At 37.7% G+C, this 25,837-nt stretch overlaps 1 protein-coding gene across 1 annotated transcript in view; it reads left to right on the forward strand.

The window, feature by feature from the left end:
* The first annotated feature begins 5,633 nt into the window (after positions 1-5,633).
* The window catches only part of LOC311289370 (fatty acyl-CoA reductase 1), a 41,432-nt gene continuing 21,228 nt past the window's right edge, over positions 5,634-25,837 (forward strand). The window contains exons 1-2 of the mRNA XM_084407329.1: positions 5,634-5,759; positions 18,647-18,872. Coding sequence (XP_084263455.1) covers positions 18,684-18,872 — 189 coding nt within the window. The 5' untranslated portion in view covers positions 5,634-5,759; positions 18,647-18,683. The remainder of the gene's footprint in view (positions 5,760-18,646; positions 18,873-25,837) is intronic.

Consider the following 25,837-nt stretch of genomic DNA (forward strand, 5'->3'; position numbering starts at 1 on the left):
GAATTGGGGTTCTGGTCAATCTGATAATATATGGGGGAATTAAATTAAACGGTTGCAATAAAAAACGAGATCTTTGAAGGAAGTGACTATCATATTTAAAACTAAATGGCCATATGAGGGCGCCATTTAAACCCTAATTAAGATATATACAATGGTATGATTTCATCAGCAAAAGACGTGTTTCCTGGTGAAATAAGTCACCTTGTCCTGAAGTAGGCTAGTTGATCAAATGTTTGATAAAACATGATCCCTGGATATGGGTCAGGTTAACTACTAGACAAACTAGTTTCTTATACTCTAAACACGTTGCAAGATGTACTTTTGCTTAATGAAGCCAATACAATATAAACAATAGGATGTGTTCAAACAAGTTTTAATTGTTTTTGTTTTTTTTTATGGGTGGAATGATTTGGGAACTAGGCTGAAGGTGTAGTCAAATTATGGGTGTGAATCAGTGGGCCGTCAGTGCCAGCAAGGCCTTCTCTGCTGGCCTAAACACTATCAGAATCACTGAATTGCACTTTAATATATTTTTTCCATGAATGAGTAGGCTATTAAATTATTCCCAATAGTCCAATCTCTTCATTCCATAGCTTTTCTCTTGGTTGCGCTGCTTCCAGTAGTGTATGTTTATGTTAGAGCTTTTATCCAATCATATTTCAGCCATCATGTGTTGCCATGGCCAAAGAAATCTGCCTTGATGACTTCAGAATCAATAGTGCGGGCGCCCAGCAATGAAACTTGCTTTAACCAATCAGATAATCCGTCAGATTTAATCAGCCAATCAGATTTCGATTAGACTGCACCGGGGCCATCCAGCAGGCGTACAATAACGTCGGCATTTTCACGTTCTTTGATTGGATGGTTCAGAGCAATAGCGAACTGCATAAACTAAAATATATTCCTGTAGATTTAATAGTTTTTCAACCCACAAATTAATCTTTCTTTCCCTCCTCGACCCCCAGAAGGTTAAAACCTACCGGGAAAAAATCCCTTATTCAGCCTCATCCAGCTTAACGCAGAGTCACGGAACACTACTCGATCTGTCCCGAATAAAAACAGAATTAACTGACTGTAATGTATGCCATGACTGATTTTGAAGGCAAAAGTCTCGCTGATCTCATTGATTTCGTCCAAAAATCTGTGTACAGCATGGGTCAGCTGTACACATCGTCATCGTTTTGCGGTGGCTGTCCCTGTGTCCACATCTTGTGTCGAGCAGACACTCTCAGCCCTAAAGCGAATTAAAACTTGTGCCAGGAAAACGACGGGACAGACTCGACTTTCAGCATCAGTCTCGATGGCGATAGAAAAGGTTGTTGGGACTGAAACGCACAGATAACCTGTACAACCAAGTCATTTAAGTCTTTTTGAGGAAAGAAATTAGAATGGATTTTGTGTAAAAAAAAATTCAGTAGTTTTGGTGAGTAGGCAGTAGGCTATAATGCATTTTTGGCCCCCGTTTTTTCCGTGGTGAATATGATTTTCTTAATTTTTCTTGTAAATTTATGATCGGAACTTCTATGATTAATTTTATTTTCAACATTCACACTATTGTAACGTAAGAACAACTGAACACTAACACACAAGCCAAACTCACTTCTCTACCCGGCCTTTTCCGAACTCACCGACCGCATTAACCCTATAACTGCCGGTGCAAAATAAAACAGCAATTTTACAACAATTATAGAGAGTCTGTGTGCTGCTACACTATTAAAAGTTATTAATTCAGGTCGGCCTAGGTGTGAAATGCACGGCCCGCCACTGGACTGTGAATGTTGCTGAAATAATGTTCTGCTATAATAATACTAGCCCACCTCGAGTAAATGCTTGAACAGACTGCTTGAGCGTCCATTCCTGCAGATAATGCACTGTGGTCGCACACTTTTGACGGTAGTTAAGCGCCTTAATGCATCAAGATAATTATGTGTGTGCTTATTGTGCAGGCAGAACACTACAGTAACACAAAACTACAGTATTCAGACACTGCTAATGCAGTTGCACAGAATGTGTCTCGGCTTGCAATAACTTGTCTGGAGGTCAGATATCATTCTGTGTAGGCCTAATCTGTTTTTTGTCTACCCGTGATCCCTGGTGCTTTCCATAAAGTAGCCAGTAACAGTGCAGGCATGTTCCTGGGTTTTTCTGTAGACGATCCAGAATTAAACGCCTCATTCTGAACCGCAGAGATTACCTTGATTGTGCATTGAACAAACTTTATTCTCGGACCGTCTGACATTAGATGAGCATATAAAGTCCTCTGGACTCACTCAGAAACTGATGTTCTGAAAACGTTGAGGAACAGCGATTTTTCAATGTTTCTAAAGCATTAAAATGTCTTGCCGTGATTTAGAACGTTATTTAAAAGGTTAAATAACCTATTTTTACTCGCATTAGCATTCTTTAAACGTTTACACCTATTTGTAATATTCCAAGAAGGTTCATTTTAACATTCAACTATTAGCCTATAAGTATAACTTTATAAGAATGTTCTAAAAATGTTCTCAGAACGTTTTCTCTCAATGTTATGAGAACGTTCAAGTAGAAACATCATAAAGACATTCTAAGAACGTTTCTCTCAACGTATTAAGAGTGCATATTAAATATTTATAATGTTATATGAACGTTCTATAAATGTCATTTAAATAATGTTTTAACTTAACATTTGTATATAAAGAGACTCATTGAGGCCAGTTGTTACACTGTAAATAAATAAAAAGGCTAGATAAAAGTTTTTTTGAAGCTGTAAATAAAATAAAGGTTCTTGGAGGAGAAAATTCTACTTCAAACTTTTAATTCAACGTGTTACTTGCCATTTCTTTGCAAATGTTAGAAAAATTCACTAAGCAGTTTCTAAGTGAAAACTGTTTCAAAGTGAATCCCAACCCCCTTTTTTTTGCACACCCATCAAGATGTGAACAAGTGCTTACACTCCTAAAAACAAAGCTTACAAAAGAGGGCGAGGAACATTTTAACAATCTATGGAACCTTTTACAAAGAACTGAAAAATAACCTGTTGTGCAATACAAAGATTCTTCTTCGTGGACCAACGGCAATAAAGGACCTTTATTTTTCTAAACTTGATTCTGTCTTGATCATGACATGAGTAATTGCTAACATAACATAATGTCTTATTAAATAGAGGCCAGGGACGTGCGGTCAGGGTAGGCAGTGCCTCACCAAAGGAAATGTTGACATTACATTTATTAATTCCAAGAACTTTATTAATTCACCACATTATTAATTGCATTTATTTTATTCCAAATATTAATTTTTGTAACAAAAATTTTCAGGAATACACATATAATATACTCATTTTGCCATTGTTTGCTCCTAAAACCATTGTTTCATGCAGGAAATGCAAGGCAATGGCCATTGAGGCAGAGGTTAGCAGTGCCTCTTTGGTCCATAGAACGTAGTTTATGTAGGTTTGCGCATGCGCAGTCAGTTCTCATGCTGTCTTGAATTATCAACATTGAGGCAGAGACCGAGCTTGCTTCATGTCACGTGATCCACTCGCTCTCACTCAATCCGCGCTTCCCGATCTAGCAGCGCCTAGCGTTGGCTGTCAACAGGCCCGGGGTGGGTAATCGGGAGAATTCCCGGTGGGCCGCTTCACTTTTAAATTTTCTTTTTTCACATTTGTCACGTTAGTTACATTAGGCTACACACGTTCGGACGTTCCGCATTCTGACACCGCAGCGCGCAGCCTCTGCATGGGTTGTACCATGTGAGGGAGTTCTCCCCTCCCCTCCTATAGAGTTGGTTGGGTCCATAGCCCGTCTTTTCCAAAACGTTTTCTCAGGAGTAGGCTACCGCGGCACCGCCGGCGCCTACCGATAGCTGGGCCGGCCCTACTAACGCGTCAGGGAGGATGGATGGGAGGAAGAGGCCAGGAGGTATGGAAGCTTGTTTCCGCTACAGAATAAAACATTTTAAAAGATAATTGCGACTTTTTATCTCACAATTGCGAGTTTACATCTCGCAATCTTGTCATTATTTCTCAGAATTGCGTGAAATAAAGTCGCAATTGCGTGTTATAAAGTCAGAATTGCGAGATATAAAGTCAGAATTGCGTGAAATAAAGTCGCAATTGCATGTTATAAAGTCAGAATTGCAAGATATAAAGTCAGAATTGTGTGAAATAAAGTCGCAATTGCTTCTTATAAAGTCTAAGTGAATTATTATTTAACCTTTACATTATTTGTTGAACCATGGCATTAATACAAACTACAATAGTGACTAGGCTGCTTGTCAGTTCGCTGACACCGCGCCGCCTCCCTCTCTTAACGTTACTGGGTTCCCGCACAAAACATTTGTTTGTTGTATAAGAAGTCATAAGATAGATGTGTCCATTAATTTGATTATTAGATTTGTTTGTGCATTAGCCTCACATATGACTGACTTTGCTGTATGCAGGCAGCGTGATGATGCCTGATATGAACTTGGGTTGCTACATTAACCGAATGAATATATAAACATATATGCCACATTGATAGGTCACAGCCTACCCATGACAAGATTTCACCGCACGTTACTGATAGAGGCATATTGTGCAAGTATATTCAGAGGACTGGTGTAGAATATTATCCGAATGGTCTTTTTCTATTGTCTTGTGGCATAGAAATGATTCAGTCGACTTTGCACCACGGTGTTTCTATTGTCGTTACGACTTTTGGTTCTGTGAAATAATCGTGCTCGTTTCCCATCCAGCTTGTTTTTCGTCATGCTGTCTGGAATTCCACTATGATGATCATGCAGGCTATATTTGCATAACATTTATTCCGGTAATCGATATCTCATGTTGTTCATCGTACCAACAGTGTAAAAGAATGAAAAAACAACATGCAGGAAACAAATCGTTTTCAGATAAGAACAAAAATGCTCTTTCGCTTCAGCTGTGAAACACTGCAGAATGCGCCACCATTATATCTGTTAATCATTGCGCTTATGAATTACTTTTATGATACGAAAACATATGACTTTTTATAGATTAAAATTTTGAAAGTTTGAACAAAATATTGATGGACAAGCTGAGTTATGGCTACCCTAAACAAGTGCAAGTGTGCTTTTGAGTATGAATTATTTAGTCTTCACCTAGAATCCAGCAAAGCACTATAAGCATTCTTCAGGTCTGTTTAAACCTTCAATAGCCTATATATTTTCTTTCAGTAATGAAAGCCACTTTCATTGTCTCATTTTCTCTAGCAGTGGCTTTGTGTGGCTTCAACATCTAGAAAAATGTAGGTTACTCAACTCAACTAGTATATTTGAGTATACTGCATTTTTTCCTGGGCCAATTTCAATAGCTTGAAGACTTGAAGGTTTGTGGCCTTTAAGCCTAGAAAGGCTACAGTATAATAAGCATGTGGGGGAAAACTTTTACAGAAAAACTTTTAAATGTACAAACTTAAACGTAAAAACTTTATAGAGACTCTTTTATAGAGTTTAGTTGCATTTTATAACGTTTGTATTTATTATATTGTTGAAGGTTGAATCTGCAACAATTTCAATTTAAACCTAACAACCCTAACCAGTCCTGAATAAGGGAGTGCAAAGCCAGACGCTTTTAGTTTACGCTTAGTAAGTGTGTTAAGTGTGTGTTTGGAGTCACACCCAGTTCACACACACGCTTGTGTCTCCTCCAGCGCTGCGCCAGAGGCGCGTTCACTGCAGCTCTGTGGCGCGCGCACACGCGTTGATAGAAGGAGAGAGAGTGAGGTTCGGAACATCTTCACCCGGCGTGATTCATGTTCAAGGTAAGGCAAGATATTCTGCTTTCTACTGTTTGAGAGCAAAATGTAGCTTGACTTTTTAATCCCGAATATAACCTACCGTTATAAGAGAAAAGGCGTCGCGGTGTGTTGACGCATCCTTGAGGAAGAGAATGCGCTCATGACGGTCTGGATGCGTTCACATGTGGCTTGACAACGGATTTAGGTTGTTTTAGATCTGAATTCTTGAAGAGTGAAGGGTGTAAAATCTATTAAGCAGTCTATCGACCCGGAGCAGCTCTCAAACCTTGTGTACAGGACGCGTTCTTGATGCGTTCCGTCTGCGGTGCGTCAGGCGGCCGAGGCGGGCGTCTTTTGCCGCTGCGTTTTAAGATGGTCTGTCAAGAAGTACAACTTTGACAAGCAAAGCGTTTAGTTCTAGCTGATTTTAAATTCCCTAACACGTCCTGTGCGCGCGTTAGCGGCGTTTAACGCGGGTCTGTCGGCGGACGCGTGCTGAAACGGACGCGTCGTCAGCGGTGACCGCTGTCACTAATAATAATCATAGTAAGTGGTTAAAGTCATCTTTCTTCCTGTGGTTTCTTGTCACATCAGTGTTTAAATATGAGCTGCGGTGGCGGGTAAAGCAAAAAGAAAAAGAAAAAAGGTGGATGAATGTGTGAGCGCGCGGCGTCAAAGCTTCAGTTCTAATGTTACAGTGAAGCACAAATGATTCTTGAACTGTTGAGGTTTGGCGCGATCGAATCATCCTTGCTACATTGTTGCACTTGAGGATGAATCTTTTCCGGGTTATATTTCATCCCAAAATCAAAAGAAAAAGTTATGTTTTGTGTTAAAAAATAAAGTAAAAATCTTCTCTACTTAAGAGTCATTAGTCGTTACAGTGCCAAATAATACTTTTTTTAGTTGGCAAAATTTAATTTCCTATTTTTTTTTATTTATGGTTTTGCGGTGGGATATGTGATCTGGACATGTTTTTGAAAGGTTCACCTTTCAACAGAATTGCACTGTTACAGTAAATTACACCTAATATACTCTGATGCCTGAAGGGACATTTGTGTGCAGCAGTAACAACATTAAATATAAACTGTTCAATATTTAATAGACCGTAAACAACATACAGTCTCACATACCCCTGTGTATATATAGAGAGATCAAGTACAGTAGAATGTATAGGGAGACATGCCAGCAAGTTCATACAGTCACGGCACGTGCGTAACGCTGTGCTTTGACTAAAAGAGCTGTGCTAAATACGATGTCTGCTCCCTTATCTGGACCTTGATACTGATCCTGCAGGAGACAGACAGACAGGGCCATCTGCAGATAGTGGCCACAATCAGTGTCAGTTGCATCATTCATTCAGAAATGTATCCAATGATAAACATGCAGGAGTGAGACAGATCCAGGATCAAGTGTGTGGAGGGCGTTTTTAAAGTCACAATGAAATCCAATATTTTTATAGAATATTGCAGCATATATTATAAATAATTAATCCGTACACATCATTATATTCTAAATTCATTAACTCGTGTTTACTTGCCTGAGGGCGGGGCAACCTGTCACTCACATGAGATCGACCAATAGCAAACCACAACCATCTAATCAATCCCCATAGACAAAATCAAGCACTATTTGTTCTTGTTCCACAAGTCATTTCACTTGGATATACGTCACAATAGGGAAGAAAAGATGATTGCAACGTCTCTTTCATGCTGATTTGAAAGGCCTGGCTCTCGTTTGTTGATGAATCCTCATTGTCAACTGATCTGTCATCTTACTGTATCTCTGTCCTTTAGTTTGATCTGTGTTCTCCAGCCGTTCACTTTACCCTGAAGTTGAACACACTCCTACAGCATATCAGCAGTGTTCAGCACTGAGACCTCAAGGCGAGGATGTTGAGATTAGAGCTGACTTGATGATCAGCAGGCCTTCATGGGTCACACTGAGAACGAATGAGGGGGGTGAACCGAAGAAGTGCGGACCGCCAGTATATTTACACATGTTAATCTGTGGTTTTCACTCTTAAAACAGACACGGAATTAAACGCAGCATAAATAATTCTCGCAGCTTTAACCATCTTGACACTGTGAAGATGGTGTTATGTGATGTCGTGCTTCTTATGCATAAGCTGAAAGTCATAACAGGAGCAAAGCGGATCAGATTCAGCTTTCATTTACATAGAACCAAAGCCTAAAACCTAAACTTGAACCAGGGTTATAACTTATTAGGTAACACTTTATTTAACAGTGTCCTTGTTATTATGTTACATGTACTTACCGAAGAAATGACAGTAAATTATGCATAATTACATGCAACTAACCCTCAACCAAACCCTAATCCTACCCTAACCCTATAGGAAGTACATGTAGTTAATTAATATTACTCAGTACTTAAATATATAATTACACTGTAACAATGACACCTTAAAATAAAGTGTATAATATATATAAAAAATATATGACAACTTTTTTTATTTCAGTTAGCAACATTTTTCAATTGAATTTAGTTTATCATGTTGCTCTAAAATTACTAAAACTGAAATAAAATAATAAAAAGCATATGGATATATATATATAAAATTATAAAAATGACAAAAACTTTTACTAAAACTTGAACTAAATCTTTAAATGTAAACAGAAATACACTCTTAAAAATAAGGTTCCAATATTTTATTGCAGTGATGCCATAGAAAAAACATTTTTGGTTCCTCAAAGAACCATTCAGTGAACAGTTAAAAATAATAAACCAAAATAACCAAAAATAACATTTTATTTTTCTTTGTGTGAAGAACATTCTAAAAATCGAAAGAACCCTTTTCTACAATAAAGAACCTTTTGTGGAATGTAAAGATTCTGTGAATGTTAAAGATGTTCTTCATGGAACCATATATTCAGATAAAGAACCATTATTGTTATGAGTGTATATAAAAAAAAAAGAAAGAAATGATACTTGAATGCTATTATTTTGTTCCTGGCCTACAGTTATTAGCTGAGGATGTAAAACCAGCCCTAGTGCTTCTATATTTACATCGCACAGTCTTGTTCTCCTTTTACTCATAATAGATTTTGTAGTCATTTTAACTGTGTATTTCCCTCTGGACTGGACTATAATTAATGTGACTTGGAGCTGCTATTTATACTACAAGCCTAATTAGCCAGAACCACTTCTGACAGAGCCGCTAGACTAGCAACAATCCATTGCTGCCCTATTAAACAGGTGAATTATTGATGTATTTATAGGAGGTAGTCGTTCTTTGGGGCGGCCCACTGTCGCCTCACAGCCAGAAGGTCCCGGACATGTTCTCCCTGTTTCTGCGTGGGTTTCCTCGGGGTGCTCCGGTTTCACCCTTACAATCAGAGTCGGAAATGACTGAAATGGTGATAGATAGATAGATAGATAGATAGATAGATAGATAGATAGTCATTCTTTCATTTATTCATTCAGTTGCTAGCATTGCTAGGGTGTTTTTTTTTTTTTTTTTTTGCTGTCTCAAGTGTCTGTGATATTCTGGTTTCTAGATGTCTCCGGTTTCTTCTTCAGTGAAAGTTAATGGGATTTTCTCACCTGCTTTTATTATCTACAAGACTAAAATGACAAGTCAAATCGGTTAAAGTTCAAAACTAATAAAATGCTGGATGAGTAAGTTTAACTGTAATATTTAATTGTATAATCTTAGTTTAACACTAACTATGATCATCAATAGTGACACCACAACTAATTGTAATGACAATTTTTTTCAATTTCTCCACCTGAATCGTGTGTGTGTGTGTGTGTGTGTGTGTGTGTGTGTGTATATATATATATATATATAAAACCATAATATGCATTCTGTCTTTCCTATTAATAGTAATCAAATTAAATTGATAGTGGATTCATCGTACGATGCAAGGAAATCAAAATAAAAGAAAGGAGAAAATGAATAATAAGAGTAATAAATATGAAATGTTCATGATAAAATACATATTTAAATGAATAAATAAAATAAATGACTTTTTTTGAGCTGAAAATGCATAGCAAAGCAAGTTTTTGTGAGCACCCTACAATCCAGACTCCCAAATACACCTCAGCTTCTTGCAGGAAAATATGTTATTTGCATAAAAGTGATGAATGCCCATGTTTTCATGTAACCCAATAAATTCATAACCTCAAGTCATACCTGCTCTTCTGTTTGTGTCCCAACGTCGCCTTTGGTGTCTGACATGCTAAAATGTTTCAGGAATGACTGATTTCGACTCACAGAACACGAATGCTTTCGCTTCAGTAACCTCAGGGCAGGCCAGGCTATAGAAAGTATGTCTTGCGTTGCTTTTGCAATCAGCACACAATGTACGCCAAACGCTCATCTGTAGCCTCAGGGGACGGTGTTTCCTTTGGAACTCCTCAATTGTTTGACTTTCATGTTTTGAGGCATCTTGAGCTGCGACATTCTCTGATGAGAATCATTATACAGAGGCTCAGTAAGTGAATGAATGAATGAAGGATGTTGTGCAACTTCTTTTGGCATGTTGTGAAGTTGGTTTCTTTTTAAGAAAGGATTTATGAGACGAAAAAGTGTTTCACAATCTTGTCAAGAAATATTCCTTGTCTAATTAATTCTCTAACTTGTCCAAGGCATTCGCAGAATAAGGGGGCGGGGCCTGGTTGAGTTAGTTAGTAGTGTGTTGAAACTGCGGGTTATTGTAAGGGGCGAGACATTTCCCAAACATGATTGAAGCACTTGACCAATCACAACACACTGCTCCAGCCGACCAATCAGAGCACATTGTGCTTTTCAGAAGGAGGGGCTTCACAGAGACAGGAACTAAACAGAGCATTACTGACAGACTGGGAAAAGAGGAGCTGCAACAATGGAGAATATGGGAAAAATTATGTATTCTAGTAGAGCCCAAAAACAAAATCAAGACTTTTGGTCCCCTTTAATAATGAAAGGTTCTTTATTGGCATTGATGATTTAATGAAGAACCTTTAACATCCACAGAAACTTTCCATTTGATTGACATATTATTGATGTTTGCCTCTGCAAACTCCTCTGATAAACGTGGATATATTGTGCTAGACTTTAAAGTGTATTGTTCTAATGAGATGTCATTATTGGCCATATCTTAATGTACATTGAGCAGAGCAGTGAGTGTTAGAGTCATGCATTAGCTAATGATGTTAGCAATCTGCTCTCGCTGCTCCCAGAGGATATTTAACTGATGTAGGGCAAATCAATCAACACACACACTCACACACACACACTCAATGCTGTAATGTGACTAATGGCAGCGAGTCAACATGCCTCTATCAGGAGCATTAGTTTGTCGTAGAACTTTCTGAACTTTGATATTTATTCCTGTGATCAAAACTGAATTTTCAGCATCATTACTCGAGTCTTCAGTGTCACATGATCCTTCAGATATCATTCTAATATGATGATTTGCTGCTCAAGAAACATTTCTGATTATTATCAATGTTGGGTCAAGCACACAAATCTCCCTAAAGGTTTGACTTCAAAACATCTCAACATCTATGTACAGCATCAGTGACAAGTGAAATGTCTTTCCCATAGACTTCCACTGCAAGTGCATTACAGAGCAGCTCTTATCAACCTACAACTGTGATGATGATAAAGTTTAACCTGCATTGACCCTGCAACAGCCCTCTAAACTGTAATCGGTAATCCGTGCGGATCTCAACAGATCTGAAATCCTCTTCCTGTTTGGGAAGCTTGTTTCCTGTGGTTCATGCTTGTTTTGTACGCAGTGTCCTTTATAACCCCAGACGAGGTTATGTTGGCCGGTGAGAGTGATTGTGTGATGGGTTGCTTCGTGTTTGTGTCTTCATTCTTGGAAGAGACACAGAAACAGATGCCCATATAAAGTTGCTCTCGCCGACACTTCCCGTAATTCAAGCCCAAATAAAAAGACTTAGTTGTGGTGTATTGTATCAGGACTGTATCAGCTCGCCGCTGGAATATAGCTCGTATCTGACACTGCTGAAGTTGTGCATAATAAATCACACCGGTGTTGCTGACGTATGTTTGCATGTGTGTTAAAGAGGACCTACTACGCTTTTTGACATGTTCATCTTTCTTTAGTGTGTGTAGTTGCTGTTTGAGCATGAAAAATGTCACTTCAAAGGGAGATATTCTTTATATCAGTAAACAAGTTGTGTGCGAATCAAATCATGAGGAAATCACTTTAGGAATAGTTTTAGGAAACGCATTTCTTTTCAGCCGGATTATACTGAAAGCTGCCAAATGTACATTTGTTTAAGGCTCCTAAAATAGTCACTTATGCGAAGACAGGGCAAACTCAAGACATACAGGCCCTGTTTACACCTGGTGTTAAGATGCGTTTTAGTCGATCGGATCACAAGTGGACGACGCTAAATACAGGGTCTAAAACGTTTTGAGCTTTCACTTTTGACCACTTCCAGAGGTTGTCGAAAACGCGTTGACCGGATTGGCTTTCGTAGTGTAAATGCGTTCGAACATTCACAGAAGATCATCTACTCTCCGCCTACTGACCTAATGCCTAAACATTATGGGAAGAGCTCTAGCCAGACGGGATGGAAACTTGCTGAAGACCCAACATCAAGCATTTGAAGGTTTGAAACCTCAAACATCAGAGCTCATCGTGCTGGTCTTGTTTCCGAGGCCGGTGTGCATCCGTGCAGGAAAGAGGATGTTGCGTTTGCTCTTGTTCAAAGCGTCTTCGTGCTCTTGAGGTCAGTTGAGGAAGCCATTCTCTGATGTAAATACCCGTAGAGCTTTAGAAGGAACTGATATACTTCAACTACTTCCAAAAATCAAATGCCATGAAGCTGTTATGCAATAAAAACATCGTAAACTTCTTCTTAAAACACAGAAGTTAAATGTGCTTGAGTGAATTTTTTTTTTTTTTTTTTTTTTTTTAATTTTATTACTATTTTTATTCATTTATTTATTTTTTCTGAAGGTGTTGTAATTATTATTCTTACTATTGTTTTTTTTATTTTTTTCCTGTCTTGGTTTACACCTGAGTGCTTAATTATGATTAATTAATTGATGTACCACACCCATGTAGGTTTGTGGCCAATGATTTGAACTTTACTGCTATAAAATCTGTAGGCTACATTGTTACCATCCATTCTTTGACTCTGAAGAAGACGCATGAGCGTCGCTATTTATTAATAAATTATTAAAAACGTTGTGTGCTCCGGTTCTGTTTCCGTGGTCCTAGATAGACCTTGGGTTTCCTCTCTTGAATTTTAAATCTGTTCAGTTATTAACACTATGACCATGACGTAGGCAAACCCATACCCAAAACTTGCATTCCCACATAGGCTATGTGACGGATGCAGGAAAAATCTCGCTATTTAATTAATTTGATTTCATACTTCATCATTGTATCATTAAACACAGTTACAGAAGAAACAATGGTCATGTGTAGGTCGCGTGTAATGGGGAACCCCAAAGAAGCTACTAAAAGCTTTTAGGAGCTAATCAAATCGCTCTTCAAATAAGTGTCCCGTCGAGTGCAGAACTCCTCCGTCACACAGGAAAATGCCGAAATCTCTGGACATATACACCATTTCAACATCGTGTGAATACTTCCGGCATTTCCGTCACTGGTTTTGATGTTATTGTTGTGTCACATTAAGAGTGATGCAAAAGACGGTTTGAAATACGTTTTTAACAGCCAGAGCGTCCAGACTGAGAAACATCTGTAAAAATCTGATACACCTCCATATGTGTCCGATTTCATGTGTTTTTCTGCTGTCCAGACGTTCAAAAACACATCTGGGTATCTGGGTAAAAATCTGATTTTTGTTTGAACTCTGAACATAGCAATGTATCATGGTTTCTACAAAAATATGAAGCAGCACAACTGTTTTTTAAACATAATAATAATAATAATTAAAGCTGCAAGCAGCGATGAAAGGGCCCTCGCACCCGTGCCATCAACACTCGGTGGCTTTAGGAAGACAGAGCATGGTTGGGAAATGTACATTTAAGGAGGTATATATAGTAAGAGTATGTCAAAGTTAGTAACAAAATGTTTTGTATAATGGTGATAATAGCATGCTTCATGACTCAGCTAAGTGTTGCTAGCATGTTTAGTCTGTTTCTAGCATGCTTAGTACACAATAATTATGTGGTTAGTACCGCATTACTGTGTTAACCATGTCAGTTTCTGTTGCCAATAGGTGGCGTTATGACTATTGCTGAATATGAGCATGGATGTGTGTTCAGGACAGAACTCTTATCAAACGTGTGAAGTTTGGTGCAAATTGGAAATTGCCTTCTTGAGTAACAAAAAAGTCATGTTTCATTGAATTAGCATTCTTTAGCACTTAGCTAAGCATTGTTAGCATGTTTTAACATGTTTGTAGCATGTTTAGAACTCAATGGCATTTTTAACATGTTGCTAGAACGGCATCAACGTGTTAAACATGTCACTTCCTGTTGCCAGTAGGTGGCGCTATTACTAAAAATGAACATTCTCATGTAGATGTATTCAGGCCATGACTCTTATCAAAAGTGTGAAGTTTGGGGCAGATTGGACATTCCATGCCTGAGTTACAGCAAATTCCTATTTAATTGCAATAATAGCATGCTTTAGCACTTAGCTAAGAGTTTGCTAGCATGTTTTAGCATGTTTCTAGTATGTTGTTAGCATGTTTAACACTTGCTGGCACTTTTTTATATGTTATTAGGAGTCCATAACAGTGTTAAACATGTCACTTCCTGTTGCCAGCAGGTGGCGCTATGACTGTAACTGAATATAAGCATGGTCATGTGTTCAGGACAGAACGCTTATCAAAAGTGTGAAGTTTGGGGCAGATTGGACATTCCATGCCTGAGTTACAGCAAATTCATATTTAATTGCAGTAATATCATTCTTTAGCACTTAGCTAAGTGTTTGCTAGTATGTTTTAACATGTCTCTAGTATGTTGGTAGGATGTTTAGCACCTACTGGCATTTTTTTTATATGTTATTAGGAGTCAAGAACAGTGTTAAACGTCACTTCCTGTTGCCAGCAGGTGGCGCTATGACTATAACTAAATATGAGCATGGACATGTGTTCAAGAGATAACTCTTATCAAACGTGTGAAGTTTGGGGTAGATTGTACATTGCCTTCTTGAGTAACAACAAAGTCCTGTTTCATTGAATTAGCATGCTTTAGCACTTAGCTAAGTATTGCTAGCATGTTTTAATATGTTTCTAGCATGTTTAGAACTCAATGGCATTTTTAACATGTTGCTAGAACGGCATCAACGTGTTAAACATGTCACTTCCTGTTGCCAGTAGGTGGCGCTATTACTATAACTGAATTTGAGCATAGACATGTGTTCAGGCCATGATTCTTATCAAACGTGTGAAGTTTGGGGCAGATTGGACATTCCATGCCTGTGTTACAGCAAATTCCTATTTAATTGCAGCAATAGCATGCTTTAGCACTTAGCTAAGTGTTTGCTAACATGTTTTAGCATTTTTCTAGTATGTTGTTAGCATGTTTAGCACTTGCTGGCACTTTTTTTATGTTTTTATGTCCACAACAGTGTTTAACATGTCACTTCCTGTTGCCAGCAGGTGGCACTATGACTGTAACTGAATATGAGCATGGTCAAGTGTTCAGGACAGAACGTTTATTAAAAGTGTGAAGTTTGGCGCAGATTGGACATTGCCTTCTTGAGTAACAACAACATCCTGTTTCATTGAATTAGCATGCTTTAGCACTTAGCTAAGTATTGCTAGCATGTTTTAACATGTTTCTAGCATGTTTAGAAGTCAATGGCATTTTTAACATGTTGCTAGAATGGCATCAACGTGTTAAACATGACACTTCCTGTTACCAGTAGGTGGCGCTATTACTATAACTGAATGTTCTCATGTAGATGTGTTCAGGACAGAACGCTTATCAAAAGTGTGAAGTTTGGGGCAGATTGGACATTCCATGCCTGAGTTACAGTAAATTCTTATTTAATTGCAATAATAGCATGCTTTAGCACTTAGCTAAGAGTTTGCTAGCATGTTTTAGCATGCTTCTAGTATGTTGTTAGCATGTTTAGCACTTGCTGGCACTTTTTTATATGTTATTAGGAGTCCATAACAGTGTTAAACATGTCACTTCCTGTTGCCAGCAGGTGGCGCTATGACTGTAACTGAATATGAGCATGGTCATGTGTTCAGGACAGAACGCTTATCAAAAGTGTGAAGTTTGGGGCAGATTGGACATTCCATGCCTGAGTTACAGCAACTTCCTGTTTCATGGCGAAACATCGAAATTTGTTAGGCCGCCGTGGACCCGCCCTTTGACGAAAACTCAAGATCTTCGCAATTTAACGTCGCAAAGGCCTTAAGATTACACTCACCAAATTTGAAGATGATCAGATTAAAACTGTAGGAGGAGTTCGTTAAAGTACGAGGCCTGAAAATGGCAAAAACTGCACAAAAATCTGAGAGGAAGTTCAAAATGGCTGACTTCCTGTTGTGTTTAGGGCTATGCTCCAAGAGACTTTTTTGTAGGTATTAGGTCATTACACGTATGTACCGAATTTCGTGCACGTACGTGGAACGTTGCGGGAGGCGCACTCCGTTGAACTTTTATAGGTGGCGCTATCGAGCCGTTTTGCCCCGTCCAATTCTGAAACCTATATCAGATGTAAATTTTCGCCAGTTCTGACGCGTGTGCAAAGTTTCGTGAGTTTTCGAGCATGTTTAGGCCCTCAAAAATGCAATTCAATGCGGAGAAGAATAATAATAATAATAATAATAATAATAATAATAATAATAAACAGAGCAATTCCAAGAGGGTCCTCACACCATCGGTGCTCGGGCCCTAATAATAATAATAAATGTTTCTGGAGTAGCAAATCAGCTTATTAGAATGATTTCTGAAGGATCATGTGACACTGAAGACTGGAGTAATGATGCTGAAAATTCAGCTTTGATCACAGGAATAAATTGCATTTTAAAATATATTCACATAGAAAACAGATTTTTTTTTTTTTTATTGTAATAATGTTTCATAATTTTACTGTATTTTTAATCTAATAAATGCAGCCTGGCTGAGCATAAGAGACTTCTTTCAAAAACACTTATACATCTTATCAACCCTAAACTTTTGAACGGTATATAACTGTGGTATATATATTTGAACGGTATATAGTAAACACAAATGAAACAAAAAAGCAAGCTGGAGCCTGGAGGGAAAGGTAATGCAAGAAAACACTAGAAAAATGAATTTTGTGAAGGGGAAAAAAATGTGAATCTCCCATGAGTCTGTAACAGCAGTTGAGAAGATTTGAGCCTGACACCTGCGGAGTGAGAGACTGTACTGAGATCAGCTATTAGTAGTTAACACACTTTCATGCCATCATCACATGTGTCTGAATGTACTGTATTAAATACCTCTCACTATGGAAGCGGCTTGTCCAATTAAATTCACTGACCTTCAAAAATAACCTGAGATAATTGGCTCCCTGGTACTGGACAGATTGCTTGTTGCTGTCGTATACAGTATCAGTCTTTGAGTGTGTGTGTGTGTGTGAGAGAGAGTAATGTCAGATTCATTCACAGGGTTTTCAAGTGTTAATCCTCTCTGACCTGCAGTCTTCCTTATCCCAGTCAGTCGTATTCCCAGTATCCGGGTGGGGTGTTTGTGGTGGTCAGAGCTCAGATGAGAGTGTGTGTGAACCGTAGACTTGAACAGACGCCGCGCAGGGACTCGTGTCATGATGTAATAGCTGGCAGAAAATGTAATGAGTCATAAATCGCTGCCACGAGACTTGATTTACTTCACTCTCTTAAAGCCGAGGGGACCGGAGGAAGAAAGGATGACAGACTGCATTAAGTAGATGCCGATTTTAAATGGATGTTTACTTCTTTTTTTTTCTGTTTGTCATTCCAATTTTTTAGTTTTCAATTTAAAATTTTAATCAAGTTTTATTATATTTAGTTTTTAGGGCTGTCAAAGATGATACATTACTAAAATGATTTTAAAAACATTTATTTTATTTAACAAATTGTATTTTTACAATGTGTTTAACATATAGCCTACTTAAATTTGACAAATTAACTGTTTCATTTTATTCCTGTCAGTTTTTTTTAATGAATGTGGCTAAAAAGGTACAAAAAAAACCTTTTATTTTGGTTAGTAGGAATTTTATATATATAATATAATAACCTTTTATGTATATATGTATTTTATATATAATTTATATAAATAATATATATATTTTTTTAAATATATAAATTATACATTAGTTTAATGTATTTTATATATTGTAATTATTATATTATACAAATATATTCTAGTAAGTATATTATATATATATAATAAAATGTAGTTCATATGTGTGTGCATGTATGTATAATATTATATTATTATATTATAAGTGTATGTTATTGACTAAACCATGTCAGCTCTGGACGAACGCAAAAGCTCCAGGTTGAATGAATCTACATCACCAGTCAAACGTTTGTACACACACACCTACTCATTGTTTATTAGTGTGTTTGCCAAGTCAAACATAACTGTTACTCTATTGCTCACGCAAGTGCTAAACAAACACCGAACACTAAGTATCAACATGCAGTGTATGTGTGCAGTTCCTTTACTGAATGAGCAGACGCACAATTGTCACCTAGCGGATGGTAAATAACTCTTATACCAGTAAGAAACCACAAAGCCACCGCTTAGCATTAGCAACACCACAGTTGTGCAACCACAAACAGTTACTATGGAGGGTGGGGCATAGCAAAGGGACAAATCCTTAGTTGCTTTATTTGTGCACACATTAATGTCTTAAGTGTCACTGCTGGAGAGCCAGTTGACTGTATTTTTCCGGTTGGCAGAGTGTCCTTTGAGTCAAACAATAGTATATCTTGCTGATGAGCATGACATGTTTTGACTGGTAAATTCTCTCTCCGTTTCTCAGTGTCCAGGAGGACCGGCGTTCATCTGTCATACTCATCATGGCCTCGATCTCGGAGTGGTACGCGGGGAAGAACGTGCTGATCACGGGGGCGACGGGCTTCATGGGAAAGGTGCTGGTGGAGAAACTCCTGCGCTCGTGCCCCGAGGTCAAGGCCCTGTACATCCTCGTCAGGCCGAAGGCGGGCCAGTCCATGTCGGAGCGCGTCCAGGACATGATGAAGAGTAAGGTGAGGAGAACACTCTTCTCGTCTGACATTTACTCACCATCCTTTTTAGGATAAGGAGAGATAAGGGAAAAAATGTATTGAAATTTGTACTTTTTTATTGTCTTTCTTTGCTAGTTTGTAGGGCTGCACTTTAAAAAAAATTTTTTTTAATGTTGTGATTATATGTCAATATGACAAAATATTAATAATTTTTTTATTATTATTAATAGTAATAACAATAATAATTACAATAATAATGTTTCATTATGATTATTATTACTAAATAAAAAATAAAAAAGCTTTGCTGCTTTGTAGGGCTGCACAATTTGTCCAAAGATTTTGTGATTATGTATTAATATGACTATAAAATAATAATCGTAATAATGTTTTGTTGTTTTCAGTATGGTGATTATTATTATTTTTATTAATTAATAATATTAAAGTAAGAAATATTGCTAATGTTTATGTATATATATATATATATATATATACTTATATTTATATATTAATTTTTTTTTATTTTCAAACATTAATCCATCAAGCTTTTGTTTTGGTGGAAAACCACACGGATCCCTTAAAGCTTCTGTCTTGTTGACCACAGCCGGTTTATAAGCGTTTCTCATTACAAGTTGGTTAATATGGTTGTTGCATGTTTCGTTCCCAAATGCGTGTAATAAGCGACTCGAAGTGGAGCAACATTTACTGTGAACTGAGAAAATAAATTCACCATATCATGAGCCGCTCGCGTGTAAAAGAAACGTGCCGCTCTTCACTGACAATCACATCATTTTATTCCTCTTAAACATGCAGCCCTACTTTAAGACGTCGGGAACTGTGTCACAGGTCACTTTAAGACATTTGCTACCTTTCTAAAACATTGCGCGTTTCTCCCTTTTCAGGTTTTGCAAACAAAAGGCCGATGCAGTGCATTGTCTGGTATCTTTCATGACCATCTTTCTGTCACAGGATATTTCTGCCTTTGTAAACGGATGGAATTTGATCGCGTCCTAACTTTCAGTCTGCAGGACGCGTTGATCCTTAAAAAGTTAGTTCCGTCAAACCATGCAGAACCGGTGCAGGTGCACAAAGCTTTCCAGAGAAACCCCTGAATCCATCTGTGTTTACACGTGTGCGCTCATCAGGGTTTATCTTTATTGTTTTCCTTGAACTTGATACTCTGAAAACCGGCAGGAAAAGTCTCCCTAGGGGCCACATTGTAAAATGCTCTTTGATTGTTGCCGTGGCAACCCCACCACAAACGCCACCCATATATGGTATCGTTCAGAAGTCAAACAGTATTTCCATACACACTGTGCCCTGAAACCACAGTGAGGTGATGCTTCGCCACAAGAGTTTGTCTGATCGCCTGCCTCAGGCGTTTATGTTTGAGGAGTGGCGCTATAGTCTCTCTGCATACGCTGCTCAGGACAGTTTGGAAAATGCAGGGATGGAATAAGTGTTTTCTTTTATGTGATGAGTCATATCCTGAATAATGGAGCAATTATTTTTGTATGGCCGTTTGCTGTAGTTGCTCACATGGTTTATATGATCAGAACATTCCAGCAAAGAGGAACGCTTAAAATTAGGGATATTGTATATATTGCGGGCAGAGGTGGACAGGAACAAAGTACATTTACTTGAGTACTGTACTTAAGTACACTTTTTGAGTATCTCTGTACTTTACTTGAGTATTATTTTTTCTGGAAACTTTTTACTTTAACTTCACTACATTTTAAAGACAAAAATCGTACTTTTTACTGCACTACAATTCTGTCAGGTCCTTGAGTAGAAAGTAGTAACGTCAGTCAGGGGATGATTTTGGTGGCAGGGACCCGCAGGGGTTGCATTTTTGCAGGGGTTGCATTTTGGCTGGAAATGAAAGTCGGATTGACGTCAGAAACCGACTGATGTTGGTTTCTGGCGTCAACCCGATTTGAGTTTTTCAACCACAATACGTCTGTCCAACGTTGAAGTTTAATGTCAATCTGGCGTTGGATTCTGACATCAACCTGATTTTCATTTTCATAGTTGGGTTTGGTCTTCTAAATGTGAATTTTGTCATTGTTTTGGTGCACACTAGCTTATAGACAACAGTAAGGCTAACATATTCATACTAAAAGCCAAAAAACTTTAAATAGGGCAGTATTTGAGGGTACAGCCATTTGGGTGTCCGAAACCATTGTGGACGTTACTGAGTGACTTATTCAATCTCACATTCAATCCCACTGGAACTGTGTTCTAGAGATAAATGTGATATTAATATGAGGGCAGGCATAGATTCAGAGGCATAAGGGACTGAAGTATTACACACAACAATGCAACAATAATATAACAATGCATGAAATTTACTTTTGATACTTAAGTACTTTTAAAAACAAGTACTTCTGTACTTTTACTGAAGTAAAAATCGGTCTTTACAACTTGTACTTGTGACGGAGTAATATTTGACCAGTAGTATCTGTACTTTCACTCAAGTAAGGAAGTTGTGTATTGTCCACCTCATTTGTGGGTTATTTATCGCAGAGATGGACTTTTTTTTTTTACTTGGGTCAGTTAGGATCCTACAGCAACATCCTACCAACAATTTAGCTACCAAATATCAAAGATGCATATAGGTCACAGAGTTTGTATATATATATAATTTTTGTTGTTGTTGTATTTCAGTTAGGTTATTCTGTTTCTGTATGTTTTTAGTTTAAATTAACTATAATAACCCTTTATAGGCCTGTCACAATTACTAATTAAACATCTATATATATCTGCATATCTTATTCAATCTAATAGCAATTTTTTTAGAAATATTATTAATTTTCACAGTATTAAAAATAGGCATTATTATCATAATAAATATACGATTCCGAGTAAAAAATAGGCTTACATTGTAAACGATATGAACAAAATAGATTCAAATTAATTGTATGACAATTAATTGTCTGTACAAAACTCATAGTCATGACAGGCTTACTGTTTTCTTGGTTGTGAATGCTGAACGTTTGAGTAGTTTGATCTCAGCACACACTCGACTGCTGTGACTTGTGCCTGAGCGATGTGAGATCTGAACCCGAGCCAGAATGAAGCTCGAATATTATGAGACGCAGATTAGCATTATGAGTCAGATGGACAGATTCTGTCAGCGCCGTGCAAACTCTGTGACCTCTGATATAAGCCCTCATTAGGTCCCACCGTGTGTGTGTGTGCGTACATGTAAAGAATGCTCAGAAGCTCAAACAGGCAGCTTGTGTGACTGGTTGTGTGTTTGGGGTAAAGAATATTTAATGTGGGATGCTATTCATCAAACAGATGTGTCTATTGTTTGGTCATTTAAACGGCCTGTCACCAGATTCTGACCGACCAACAGATTTATATATATATATATGGGGTTGGACAATGAAACTGAAACACTGGCCAGTATAGTGTACACACACACAGTGGATATAAAAAGTCTGCACACCCCTGTTTAAACAGCTGGTTTTTGTGGTGTAAAAAATTAAACAAAGATAAATCATATCAGAACTTTTGCACCTTTAATGTACAAACTACATTAACCCATGCAATGCACTGAAAACCAAAGTGACACATTTCCGAGAAAAAAGACAAAAATAAAAACATAGATAGACAAACATACAGGCGGATGGATTATAGTGGTACCAAATGATTATCATATTCATATACCATAGTATTTACAAACTACTTTAAAGAATGCAATAGAAATACTAGGGTACATGTCCAAAAAAACGACATAGTATAGACATGTTTAATATCTAATATCTAAAGAATCTAAAAGATTTTTATTTTTTTTGATTAAATTATATACTGGATGTTTAGGTATGTTTAATTATATTTAGTGTTTATGGTTTATATATAATATATATATATATATATATATATATATATATATATATATATATATATATATTAATGGTAATTTATGGTAAAACACATGCTGTCTCACTAACTTTGCTTTGTTTTTGTTCCAGCTTTGGTTTTTAAAATGATACTGATAATATAATCAAATAGCGCTTCAAGGTAGTTTTCACAACTCTTCAGTGTTGTAGTCGAGGCCAGATAATTACATACAGTACATCCTTGACAAGACAAAGACATAAACATGAAAATATGTCAGACTCGGGTACTACAACACTGCTATATTAGTAGCTTGTAGTGTTCATTTACCACAGACAATCATCTTGACTCGTCCCTGAGCTTGTAAAACTGTGTTTACAGTAGTGCACGTACAGTGGTCGTCTGTGGCGAGACAATGAATCAAGACACACTAACTTTAGTTCTCATTTGAATTGCTCTTATGTTTGTAGAACATGTTTTGGAGAGTTTGATGTGTGTTGTCTGCATTTTTAGTCTTATAATTAATTATTAATGCATTAGTCTCATCCAGGAAGGGATATTGATCTACCTGTGATAAAGTGGCTCTCTTACATTAGCTCTACAGGATCATAAGCCTCTTCTGCAATCAGATCGTCCTGTTCCTCACACACACACACACACACACACACACTTCTTTCTTTCTTTTCAGCTCATTCGGTCACTAACCTTCATCCTTCTTTTAGTCATTAGGCTGTTTCATTCCTAGTCTAATGTGATCCTGCTTTATATTTCTTCAAACACATAAGAAAGAGAGAATTAATGGACCCATTTGTGTGTGTAGTTTGAGGACATTTGTGTACATTTACCACTCACCCAAGGGCACAACAGTAAAGCAACTGAAGGAGTATTATCTCTCTCTCTCTCTCCCTCACTTACACACAATTGGATTATTTGTGCCAGAGGGCCTGGTGGTGGACTGGCACAGAATACCACCATCCCACAATGCACTATTTGCTATTTTCACCACAGAGAAAGCAAATGTTTGCAGTGGTCGACCTCGGTGAACCCCTGACCTCAGTACGCTGAACGTGTGCTGTGCTGTGCTTTCTCTACATGCCACTTCCTTTCTCTTACAACCCAGTTTTAAAATAATGAGTCTAAACTGTTGGAGGATTTTTCTGAATGCACTTTGTCCTAGTGTGACTCTAGTAACAGTCTGGGGTGTGTTTCCCGTTCAACGACGTAACTCGCTGCTTCACTACCGTAGTACGATGCTAGCTAGTCACGACTGTTTCCCGAAACCATATTGTCGCAAATTGGTAGTTCAACCACGTTGGTAATAGGAGTAATAACTACTTTTAATGAATCTGAATGGCTCAAGATAATGATTTAATAAAGGGATACTCCACTTTTTTTGGAAATAGGCTCATTTTCCAACTTCCCCAGAGTTAAACAGTTGAGTTTTACCGGTTTCGAATCCATTCAGCCGATCTCCGGGTCTGGCGGTACCACTTTTAGCATAGCTTAGCATAGATCATTGAATCGGACAAGACCATTAGCATCTCTCTCAAAAAAAATGACCAAAGAGTTTCGATATTTTTCCTATTTAAAACTTGACTCTTCTGTAGTTACATCGTGTACTAAGACCGACGGAAAATGTAAAGTTGCGATTTTCTAGGCTGATATGGCTAGGAACTATACTCTCATTCCTGCGTAATAATCAAGAAACTTTGCTGCCGTACCATGAGTCCAGCAGGCGTAATGATATGACGCAGCGCCTGAAAATAGGTCTAATAGGTTAGACAAACTTAGTCCCGGTCATGTTGGAAGTTACTGAGCTGGGGACTATTTTCAGGCGCTGCGTCATATCACTACGCCTGCTGCACCCATGGTACGGCAGCAAAGTTTCTTGATTATTACGCAGGAATGAGAGTATAGTTCCTGTGTGTGTCCGTGTGTGTTAGATTTGCCAGCACCAATTTAAATACCTTTAAATAAATTTCAATTTATAAAAATATTTAAAAAATACACATATATTTAAATATATTACAAAAATATTAAAGAAATACACCTATGTGGCCTATATAAAAGTAACCTAATGAACATATACGTTTGATTTAAACATAAACAGTACATGCGGTGAAAAAGAAACATTCAGGACAACAGTGCAAATGAACATTTTTCAAGAGGACAGTAAAGGCATGATGACGTCAATACTTAATATACACAAAATGATGTTAATGTAGCTTTAGATGACTGTATATGTGCATTTAAACATATGCGAGGATGTTAAAGCTTCTGAGAGAGCGAGTATTGCACATAAGAATTGTAAACAGTTGATAGAAAGATCCGTCCTTGTTGAAGAACAGCATCTCTAGTGGTTGTATCTCTCCTCATATAGAGCTTCATCATGCCAGCATGCATGCGGAGACGGGGTGTGTTGTGTTTATGTTGCCCGGCGACACACACCGCAGCAGGAAGTTTGGCTGCGCTCCGTTTCCTTCACTTAGTGCATTTTTGAAACACTTTCACGTGTCTGAGTGATCCAGTGCCTCGCATTCCCTCGAGTTTGAGTTGAGCAGAGCTTTCCTCTGTAGTTTTACCTTCATCTTGACCTTCTAAATGCTTTTCTGCCCAGCATCCTCTGAATTCTCTCCAAATCTGTGTGTGTGTGTGTGTTGGCTAGACTGCACTCATGGCCCATATGCTGTCTGATCTCTCTAGTAATCTGAGTTAATGGCATTTATGACCACACTTATGCATTCAGATTATATTATTGGGCTTTATTCCCATAGTATTTGCATGTTTAAGTGTGTGAGGATTCAGCAGCTGTGGGATATTTGACCATAATCATTTTCACAATGATTTTGTTTTTGCATTTGAAAATTCACTTTATTTTACAGTGTCCTTGTTACACACGTCACATGTAGTTACTGTAGTAATAACTATAAATGATACATTATGCATAATTACATGCAATTAACCCTAAACAAACCCCTATTCCTAACCCTATAGTAAGTAAATGTAGTTTATTATTACTCAGTACTTAAATGGATAATTACACTGTAACACGGACAGCTTAAAACAAAGTGTAACCGGAAATTCTCTTGATGTCAAAGACGAGATGGTGCAAAAACTGTGTTATGTCATGTTATGGTATCTAA

The sequence above is a fragment of the Rutilus rutilus genome (assembly GCF_951802725.1).
Source record: "Rutilus rutilus genome assembly, chromosome: 4".
Lineage (NCBI taxonomy): Eukaryota > Metazoa > Chordata > Actinopteri > Cypriniformes > Leuciscidae > Rutilus > Rutilus rutilus.